At 39.3% G+C, this 10768-nt stretch overlaps 1 protein-coding gene across 2 annotated transcripts in view; it reads left to right on the top strand.

The window, feature by feature from the left end:
* Positions 1 to 574: 574 nt before the first annotated feature.
* The window catches only part of LOC127506526 (Fanconi anemia group A protein), a 23693-nt gene continuing 13499 nt past the window's right edge, over positions 575 to 10768 (top strand). Inside the window, exons 1-20 of one of the 2 annotated variants that reach the window (XM_051883089.1) lie at positions 575 to 776; positions 1451 to 1560; positions 1669 to 1750; positions 1887 to 2029; positions 2128 to 2223; positions 2368 to 2435; positions 2527 to 2633; positions 6080 to 6172; positions 6334 to 6388; positions 7061 to 7173; positions 7416 to 7492; positions 8186 to 8327; positions 8410 to 8543; positions 8643 to 8753; positions 8847 to 8942; positions 9030 to 9089; positions 9294 to 9376; positions 9457 to 9517; positions 9742 to 9791; positions 9903 to 9979. In XM_051883089.1, the coding sequence (XP_051739049.1) occupies positions 713 to 776; positions 1451 to 1560; positions 1669 to 1750; positions 1887 to 2029; positions 2128 to 2223; positions 2368 to 2435; positions 2527 to 2633; positions 6080 to 6172; positions 6334 to 6388; positions 7061 to 7173; positions 7416 to 7492; positions 8186 to 8327; positions 8410 to 8543; positions 8643 to 8753; positions 8847 to 8942; positions 9030 to 9089; positions 9294 to 9376; positions 9457 to 9517; positions 9742 to 9791; positions 9903 to 9979 (1822 nt within the window). In that variant the 5' untranslated portion in view covers positions 575 to 712. The remainder of the gene's footprint in view (positions 777 to 1450; positions 1561 to 1668; positions 1751 to 1886; positions 2030 to 2127; positions 2224 to 2367; positions 2436 to 2526; positions 2634 to 6079; positions 6173 to 6333; positions 6389 to 7060; positions 7174 to 7415; positions 7493 to 8185; positions 8328 to 8409; positions 8544 to 8642; positions 8754 to 8846; positions 8943 to 9029; positions 9090 to 9293; positions 9377 to 9456; positions 9518 to 9741; positions 9792 to 9902; positions 9980 to 10768) is intronic. The other variant, XM_051883090.1, reaches the window with a different exon arrangement.

Below are 10768 nucleotides of genomic sequence, written 5' to 3'. Positions count from 1 at the left end.
GCGGTAATTCTATAGTTGTTGTGGTAATATAACAACTATAGTATAAACAAATTACTTTACCCAATACTGTAAGTACTAAGTTTTCTACAACTATAGGGTATATTATACTATAAATACAATACAGTTTACTGTAGTAAAAACTAAAGTATACTACAGTATTTATTACAGTTTATCAGTTCACAATAGTTAATACTACAGTATGCTGTAGCATTCATTAACAAAGTGTTGTAAATACTATAATACATAAAGTATACTACAATAGTTGTAAATACTATAGTATTTTTTTCATGTATTATCTAACCCCTTATATTGCCTGATTCACCATTTTAGAAAAGAGCCCAAAGTAGACGATTATTGTAAATAACATGAGGTGAAAACAATATGTTTGGCTGCATTAATTAATATGAACATATTTATTTTATATGATATAAATGTCAGGACACCGGCTCTGTAACATATCTGTAATTGGTGGCGCATGCTCTGTGGAGCCTGTGCTTGGCTGGCGACAGAGGCGCCCATAACTATTGGCTGCTGCCTGTTCTCTCTGCGCCAATGAAAACACTCCGATGCTGACGATTGGTTTCTCACAGCCAGTGAGAGCTCTGTTGTGCAGCGCGCGGGTTTGCGCAGATCGGATGAGGAACATGTCTGCGCTCGTGTGTGTTTTGTCTGTAGTTTAATTCCGCACGGGATCGAGTTTGATTATCGCAGCATGTTCAGCGCCACACCAGACACGGAGCAGTCAACACACTCCTCCACGATCACAGCTCTGCTCGGTGAGACACAGCTATTACTAGAGGAAACCCTTCATATAAGACACAAAATCATTCTGTGTAAATCATAATAATGACACAAAATGTCGAAATTATGGCACAATAAGTAATATTTATGAGATGAAAAGTCGATATTATGATATATTAAGTCATAATTATTACATTAAAAAGTCATAACTGACATAAATGTAAAAGTTATGACATATAAAGTCATATTTACTAGATGAAAAGTCGAAATTATGATATACTAACTCATAATTATTACATTAAAAAGTAATGACTATGACATTAAATTAGAAGTTGACAATTAAAGGCCATATTTATGAGATTATGATATTATTACATTAAAATTTGAAGTTACGACATAGGCTGCAAAGCCATATTTATGGGTGAAAAGTCAAAATTATAATATACTGTCATTATTGAATTTAAAAAGTCATAATTATGAGAAAAGTTATAATTTCGATTTCTCATAATTTTGATCTCATTCTCATGTCATATAATAATTACTAAGATTTACCAAAGCATGGTTTTGTTTTCTCATGCGTTCGTATATTTCTGTATTTATTTACACAGACACACATGTATGATCATCAGCTGTGTTTCTTATTTTCCAGTACTTTCAGCGACGCAGTGAGTGGATATGAAGTGATTGTATGGTTGTTTTATTTGTCTAGCGCACAGATCTCTGAAGAGACGCAGAGATGATGAGAAGCGGCTCCAGGAATCTTGTGTGAATCTGCTGATGAGACACCAGAACACATCAGAGCTGCTGCTGGAGATCACAGTGAGTCTGAGACCGGGCGAACAACACCAGCACTGACCAATATTATTTAATAGTAATAAACTCAAATGCATTGTGTGGTTTAAAAATGATTCATTCTGTAATTCACAGTCACATGGTAAGGTCCGAGACATCAGCTGTGACGGATATGAAGGGCTGCAGCTCAACGCAGACATTCAGACGTCTGTTCTGGGTGAGATTCGTCCGCTGATGCCTTCAGTCTTCACACATTAGCAAAGCTTCGTGATGTGAACTCCTGTATGTGTTTATTTACGTATGTGAGTGCTTGTCTTGATGTGATTGTTGTCGTGTGTGTTGATGTCTATCAGAGGATGAGCTGCGGAGGAGATCGGAGCAGATGGAGGTTCCAGTCGGGCTGCTGGCAGTCAGAGTTTTGTCTGGAAACATTCGGGATCTGATCACACACACAGACACTAACGCACATTGTGTGTTACTGAACGCTGAACAGAGAGTATGTTGTGTGAAGCACAGTCTGATACAACTGACTCGTTTGAGATTCTGATGGATATATTCATACATGAAGTGTGTGTGTGTGTTTATCATTATTAGACTGATGTGTGTGCGTTAGTGAAGTCCGCTCGAGCGCTGATGTCTGCTGGGATATTCAGCCCTGAACTCTTCTGGCAGGAATACTGGAAGCTGCAGGTGTGTGTGTCTGATCTTTGTAAAAGTTCACATTATTGTTGCAGATGTAGTAGTAACATGAATAAGATTAAATAAATATTTTTAATCAGGTTAAATGTTAAATGACCCCTTTATCTGACGCTCTTTTTCTGTGCGCTCACACAGCCTGTGCTGGAGGTGACGTATCATCTACACACACACAACATCCTCACGCTGGACTTCATGCTGGACAGGTATCACAGTCATGACATCATCTACATACGTGTGCACGATCATCAGTCACTCTGCAGACTGATCATGTGATGTTTTTGATGTCGTGATCAGAGATGCAGCAGCTGTGACCTCATGGATCACGGATCAGCTCAAAGCTTTATGTGTTTCCATGACAACAACAGCGGATGAGCAACAGATGCAACATCAGATTCTCTCCAGTAAGAAGTTTCCCCCTCTCCGTCGCACATCACTGCTTCACATCTGTCTCTTTAGTGTGCTTTATTATGCACCATTTAGTATGCTTCATCATATTTTACATTGGAATTCCCAAAGCATTGCATATAAATATATAAATAAACTCTACCAATTTAAAATAGTGCAAAGCAACATAGAGAAAAAAAAGGAAAATAAAATACAGTATACTTGTTAAAGATAGAAGGGATGACGTTAAAGGGGTTCATGACATGAGAAATCAGATTAGCCTTGGTCTTTTGACATATAAGAGATCTTTAAACCTTTAAAACAACCTGAAGTTTCAGAGCTTAAAACTTCCTCCTCATTATAAACAAAGCATTTAATTAATAAAGGTCCAAAAACGGCTTGTTTTAATATTCTGTGATCTGTGATGTCACAATGTTATGTTAATGTTATAATCACTGACGCTGTCTACGCTGATACAGTATACAGATGTGCGTTCAGTTTCTGAAGCCGTTATAATGACTGACTCTGTCTACACTGATACAGTATACAGATGTGCGTTCAGTATCAGTATCTGAAGTCATTATAATCACTAACGCTGTCTACGCTGATACAGTATACAGATGTGCGTTCAGTTTCTGAAGTCATTATAATCACTGACGCCTTCTACGCTGATACAGTATACAGATGTGCGTTCAGTATCAGTATCTGAAGTCATTATAATCACTGACGCTGTCTACGCTGATACAGTATACGGATGTGCGTTCAGTTTCTGAAGTCATTATAATGACTGACGCTGTCTACGCTGATACAGTATACAGATGTGCGTTCAGTTTCTGAAGCCGTTATAATGACTGACTCTGTCTACACTGATACAGTATACAGATGTGCATTCAGTATCAGTATCTGAAGTCATTATAATCACTAACGCCGTCTACGCTGATACAGTATACGGATGTGCGTTCAGTTTCTGAAGTCATTATAATCACTGACTCTGTCTACGCTGATACAGTATACAGATGTGCGTTCAGTTTCTGAAGTCATTATAATGACTGACGCTGTCTACGCTGATACAGTATACAGATGTGCGTTCAGTTTCTGAAGCCATTATAATGACTGACGCCGTCTACGCTGATACAGTATACAGATGTGCGTTCAGTTTCTGAAGTCATTATAATCACTGACGCCTTCTACGCTGATACAGTATACAGATGTGCATTCAGTTTCTGAAGTCATTATAATGACTGACGCTGTCTATGCTGATACAGTATACAGATGTGCGTTCAGTTTCTGAAGTCATTATAATGACTGACGCTGTCTGCGCTGATACAGTATACAGATGTGCGTTCAGTTTCTGAAGTCATTATAATCACTGACTCTGTCTACGCTGATACAGTATACAGATGTGCGTTCAGTTTCTGAAGTCATTATAATGACTGACGCTGTCTGCGCTGATACAGTATACAGATGTGCGTTCAGTTTCTGAAGTCATTATAATGACTGACGCTGTCTACGCTGATACAGTATACAGATGTGCGTTCAGTTTCTGAAGCCATTATAATGACTGACGCCTTCTACGCTGATACAGTATACAGATGTGCGTTCAGTTTCTGAAGCCATTATAATGACTGACGCTGTCTACGCTGATACAGTATACAGATGTGCGTTCAGTTTCTGAAGCCATTATAATGACTCACGCCGTCTACGCTGATACAGTATACAGATGTGCGTTCAGTTTCTGAAGTCATTATAATCACTGACGCCTTCTACGCTGATACAGTATACAGATGTGCGTTCAGTTTCTGAAGTCATTATAATGACTGACGCTGTCTGCGCTGATACAGTATACAGATGTGCGTTCAGTTTCTGAAGTCATTATAATCACTGACTCTGTCTACGCTGATACAGTATACAGATGTGCGTTCAGTTTCTGAAGTCATTATAATGACTGACGCTGTCTGCGCTGATACAGTATACAGATGTGCGTTCAGTTTCTGAAGTCATTATAATGACTGACGCTGTCTACGCTGATACAGTATACAGATGTGCGTTCAGTTTCTGAAGCCATTATAATGACTGACGCCGTCTACGCTGATACAGTATACAGATGTGCGTTCAGTTTCTGAAGTCATTATAATGACTGACGCTGTCTACGCTGATACAGTATACAGATGTGCGTTCAGTTTCTGAGGTCATTATAATGACTGACGCTGTCTACGCTGATACAGTATACAGATGTGCGTTCAGTTTCTGAAGTCATTATAATCACTGACGCCTTCTACGCTGATACAGTATACAGATGTGCGTTCAGTTTCTGAAGTCATTATAATGACTGACGCCGTCTACGCTGATACAGTATACAGATGTGCGTTCAGTTTCTGAAGTCATTATAATGACTGACGCCGTCTGCGCTGATACAGTATACAGATGTGCGTTCAGTTTCTGAAGTCATTATAATGACTGACGCTGTCTGCGCTGATACAGTATACAGATGTGCGTTCAGTTTCTGAAGTCATTATAATGACTGACGCTGTCTACGCTGATACAGCATACAGATGTGCGTTCGGTTTCTGAAGTCATTATAATGACTGACGCTGTCTACGCTGATACAGTATACAGATGTGCGTTCAGTTTCTGAAGTCATTATAATCACTGACGCTGTCTACGCTGATACAGTATACAGATGTGCGTTCAGTTTCTGAAGTCATTATAATGACTGACGCTGTCTGCGCTGATACAGTATACAGATGTGCGTTCAGTTTCTGAAGTCATTATAATGACTGACGCTGTCTACGCTGATACAGTATACAGATGTGCGTTCAGTTTCTGAAGCCATTATAATGACTCACGCCGTCTACGCTGATACAGTATACAGATGTGCGTTCAGTTTCTGAAGTCATTATAATCACTGACGCCTTCTACGCTGATACAGTATACAGATGTGCGTTCAGTTTCTGAAGTCATTATAATGACTGACGCTGTCTGCGCTGATACAGTATACAGATGTGCGTTCAGTTTCTGAAGTCATTATAATCACTGACTCTGTCTACGCTGATACAGTATACAGATGTGCGTTCAGTTTCTGAAGTCATTATAATGACTGACGCTGTCTGCGCTGATACAGTATACAGATGTGCGTTCAGTTTCTGAAGTCATTATAATGACTGACGCTGTCTATGCTGATAGAGTATACAAGTATACATTATACAATTTTGTGGCATAAACAAGCTTTCATATATCACACATTTGAAACATGTAACGATATAATTTAACATGAGTACATAATTCATCCATGTTTCAAATGTGTGATGACAGAAACAAGCTCCCATAGTGATGTGTCTGTTTCAGTTTACAATAAACATTTCCTATATATTATTATATTGTTCACTTGGACGCAACAGTCTGTGTGTGGCACCTGTTTCCCATCATGCCAAGCTGCAGTGAGGTTTGTGTTGGTTGTGTTTAGCTGTAGTGTGTGTCCTGGTGCGGAGGGCCTTTGAAGACTCCAGTCACAAACTCTCTGAGACCTGCGGCTCGATTCTGGACGCCATGATGACCTGTAAGTCTGTTTACTGTGTGTTTGTTTCCTGTAGAATCTTGTAGTGTGTTATATTTTCAGTAAATATTTGACTTTTAAATTTAAAATAATTAGTGTATAATGATTTTCCATGCACCTTTTATAAGCGGTATGATAATAATAATAATGTGTTTTCTGCTCAGGGCTGCTGGATTCAGTGAGTGAGAAAGGCTCTGAGACGTCAGCCGCTGCGCTCTGGTAAATATCAAGTCAACAATAGTTCATTGAAGGTGTAGGTTGGAGGATTGGAGGTGATCAATGATTACGGCTCATTCCATGCCAAATCAAACAGTTTTTTTTTATTTTTTTTATCTTTATTATAATTTGTTGCTGAGATATTTAAGAATTCAAGACTTTAAGAATTTTTCTTTTTATTGTTTGTTTGTTTTCTTGTTTTCTTTTTATGTTATGCTTTTTGAAAGAGTCACATTTGTCTTCTTCTGAACTCCAGTGCTGCAACTTTGCAACCCTGGGTTTTGATTTCTGAAATCCCATGTTCCCAGTTTCTTGGAAGTTTATGGTGAAAAAAAATCCTAAGTTACAACACCCAAACTTTAGTTTTCCAGGATTTTTGATTTATTTAACTAAGTAAAATTTCTCTTCATTTTAGGAGAGCCAAAAATAATGTTGTGGTTACAGATAAATATTTAATAAATGTTTCACTAATAAATCTGCATCCACTTCAGAGTTGGTCGTCAATATGGATTTTTGCTTTCAGATGCATTAATATTTCATCTCTGAAAATCAATAATCCATTCTGGGAAGCTGTGGTGGATTGAAATGGAATGACTCCTACATTATTCAGATGTATTGGCTGGTGTGTTCCCCTGTGTGATCTCTATAATGGATCTTCATGTTTGTTGTGATTAGGGTTCATGTGTTTGATGCCTCAGTGTTCGATGTGTGTGTTTCTGAAGACACACTGCAGCGATTCTTCACACACTCGCTCACGCGTGTTCTTACACACCAACCCGTCTTTAAAGGTGAGACTTTTGGGAGTTTTCACTTTAATACTTAAATATCTTACCTCCATGTTTTGCTACAGTATGAATTTTAGAAACAAATCAGTTGAGTGAGTGTTTCAATGACTCACTCTTGAAGACAGTCACTGGCTTAACACTGGCTCTGTACCTGCAGATAGAGTCAGAAGAGTCTTTTTTCTGTTTGTGTGATTTGTGATTATCTGTATAGCGGTTTAAAGGGTGTGTAATTGTGATTTGTGTAGTGTCAGATGCCATCGCTATACAGAGTGAATGGACCTTTGCTAAAACCCTTCCGTTGCTGACGGCTATCTTCCGTAAGGTAAATGACTTTTAATGCACTTTGAGCTCATTATTTACACACAGAGTAACCTGAGTTTATTGATTAAGTGTCATTCACCTTTACAAGCTCATTGAGATCAGATCAAGAGTGTCTCTTTACACACACAAACCACTGTTTGTGTTGAGAACAAGGTGGAAAAGACACCAGAATAAGAGGTTTAACTTCCGGCGCCCGCTGAATCTGCTGAGACCATCAAACATAACAGCTGAAGGGGATAGTTCACCCAACAATGATAGTTTTGTCATCATTTACTCACCCTTGTGTCGTTTCTTTTTTCTGTTGAACACAAAAGAAGATATTTTGAAGAATGTTAGCCAGACAGTTGACGGTAGCATTTTTTTTTTCCTACTATGGAAGTCAATGGCCAACTGTTTGGTTACCAGCATTCTTCAAAATATCTTCTTTTGTGTTCAACAGAAGAAAGAAACTCATACAGGTTTGGAACGACATGAGGGTGAGTAAATGATGACAGAACAATCATTTCTGGGTGAACTATCACTTTAAGAAACTGAAGAAAATTTCTGTGAATTCAGCCCATGGTCATGCAGAAGCTCTTCTCTGGTCAGAAACAATCTACTGCCAGTCGAGAACAGCTAAATAAGTTCCACTGTTCTTCCTACTTCCTGCTTATTCTGACCCAGAGTAACACCTGTGTGTGTGTGTGTGTGTCAGATCTGTCTCGTCTTCAGTGTGGAGTGTGTGTTGAATCAGCTGCAGCAGGTCTTGGAGACTCATGAGGTGAACTGGTGTCATGTTCTCTCGTGTCTGTCTCATCTGCTGATCCATCACTCGCAGACGCAGAGCCTTCTCACAGGTACAGGATCTTCAGCTTCTGATGAATGAATACTGAGAGAGTCATTACACCTCATGCAGCATCTGCCTCTGTCTGTGCTCAGATCTGCTGTCCAGGCTGCTGAGATCAGCGTTCGACAGCTACGACTTGGAGAAGATGATCACAGTGTTCCTGTTGGCCCGTCAGGCGTCTCTCGAGGGACCCGCCGTCTTTCCCTCCTACAGCGACTGGTTTAAAGTCTGTCATTGTGTCCAAACACTCACGAATTAATGATATCTGATGTTCTTGTGTTTTCTTCTGCCCGGTGGTTAATTTAACGGTGATTTCCTTTTTCAGTTGTCGCTTGGTGGATCTAGCAGTTTTCACGCTAAAAGCAGGAAGTCCACAGTGTTTCTCCTGAAGTTCCTGTCAGATCTGGTTCCTTTTGAACCGCCACAGTATCTGAAGGTCAGACACACGCTCAGCGTTTCTGTGATCTAAGTTCAGCCCAGTACCAATTACTGTACTTGAATATCAAAAACTGTGTGATGTCTTCTTCAGGTTCATGTCATGCATCCTCCATATGTCGGAGGAAAGTATCGCTCTCTCCTGCAGGAGTACGTCACGCTTGCCAAGACCCGCCTGAGAGATCTGAAGGTCTGAGATCATCCCTGCTGACTTTCACAGAGTGAATGGATGTGTTTTTGCGGGACTGACTGTAGTGTGTGTGTGTGTGTGTGTCAGGTGTCGCTGGAGGAGACGAGCATCTTTGAGGTGGTGAACGGCTCCGCCGGTGTGATTGAAGTAAGTCATGTGTCCTGTGTGAATGCTGCTTCTGTTTGGCTCTTACAAAGATAATCAATGAATATGATTTGATTTGAAACTGAAATGTTGTCTTTAGAATTGGAATATAATTTAAATGTATAAACATTGTAAGAAATTCAGATGTAGTTTTACTCGGCTCTGTTGACGGCCCTAAACTGCTGTATTTTGTGAATGTGTTTTCAGAGTCCAGCGCAGCAGGATGTGGAGAAGGCTGTAACTCTCTTCATGAGCACCAATAAGATCCCAGCGACGGTGATAGAGGCCAGGTGCTGTCAGACACACACACTCACAGACACACACACACACTGCTGAAACTCTATTCTGATGGTGTTTTCTATGTCTTCAGTATCTTTAGGAGGCCGTATTTCCTGTCTCGTTTCCTGCCTGCTCTCCTCTCTCCGCGTGCGGTCAGTATCATCATCTTTCAGTCTCTATATATCCAGTGCTTTCCCTACATGACCTCCTGCATCGCTCACAGTGAGCTCAGGTTAACACAGGCTCTCTGAGAGAGAGATTTCTAAACCCTGGCAGTAGGTGATGTAGGGAAGACACTATAAGGCTGGTCCTGGATCAGCAGCAGATGCCTGTCCTGTCTTCTCTTTAAAGCTCAGCAGAGTTTTCTTCATTGCAGCTTCCTGTGACGTCAGATGCCAGAATGATCTTCATTGAGGCCTTGAGGAAGTAGGTGTCACACTGTTGTGGTAAAGTGCATATACTGTTAAAGTAAAGTAAATCAGTGTAATTCTTTTAAATTGTTTTTATATGAAGGTTTTGTTTGTTTTAAATGTGTAGGGCAGATAAGATCCCGGCCGCCCTCTACACGTCATACACAGACTCCTGTGAGAGAGAGACGTACCGACAGAAACAAGGTGCTTCACCATGTCATGTCCGTCTCCTCCATTATTAAAAGACAAAAATAATCATTACAGTTTTAAAGAAATTATAACTTGTGCTACGTATGTGTGCAAATTAGTGTTTTTGTCATTCAATCACAACAAGCAGCTGAGATTACAGAGAACAACTGAGCGTTTCTCCTGGTAATACTTTACAATATTGTCCCATTAGTTAACATTGGTTAATGCATTAATTAACAGTGAGCAATGCATTTGTTACAATATCTATTAATCTTTGTTAGTGTTAGATAATAAAAACACAACTGTTCATGTTCGCTCAGATCCATTAAATAATGCTAACAGGTGTAACTTTTGATTTCAATAATGTATTAGTTAAATGTTGAAATTAACTCAGATGTTATCTAATGGAACCGTGTTGTAAAGTGGTCCCAAAAGCATATATTTGGTTCATATTCAAGGAAATATGATGTGAAAGCGTAAAAATGAGTAAATATCAAACAGGGCAACAGGTATCATGTCACAAGTAATTAATTTTAAGATTTTTACATGATGGTCTGACTGTAGATTTATTAGGTGTGATTATCAAATTGTTTTTTCTTTAGAAACAGTCCATTTGTTTGATTTTATTTTAAGTACAGAAGTAAAAAATTGATGAAATTGAAACATTATCATCACATCAAGTTCTACAGCTTTACAGTGATAAACAGCAAGATTCTGATTCATTGATCAATTCTGCCGTGAAGCAGCTCTAAAATCACAATAGTGTCATTATTCAGATCAGTTCAGCTACAGATAACTGTAAAG

Source organism: Ctenopharyngodon idella, chromosome 24 (genome assembly GCF_019924925.1).
Source record: "Ctenopharyngodon idella isolate HZGC_01 chromosome 24, HZGC01, whole genome shotgun sequence".
Taxonomy (NCBI): domain Eukaryota; kingdom Metazoa; phylum Chordata; class Actinopteri; order Cypriniformes; family Xenocyprididae; genus Ctenopharyngodon; species Ctenopharyngodon idella.
This window is presented reverse-complemented; position numbering and strand designations above follow the sequence as displayed.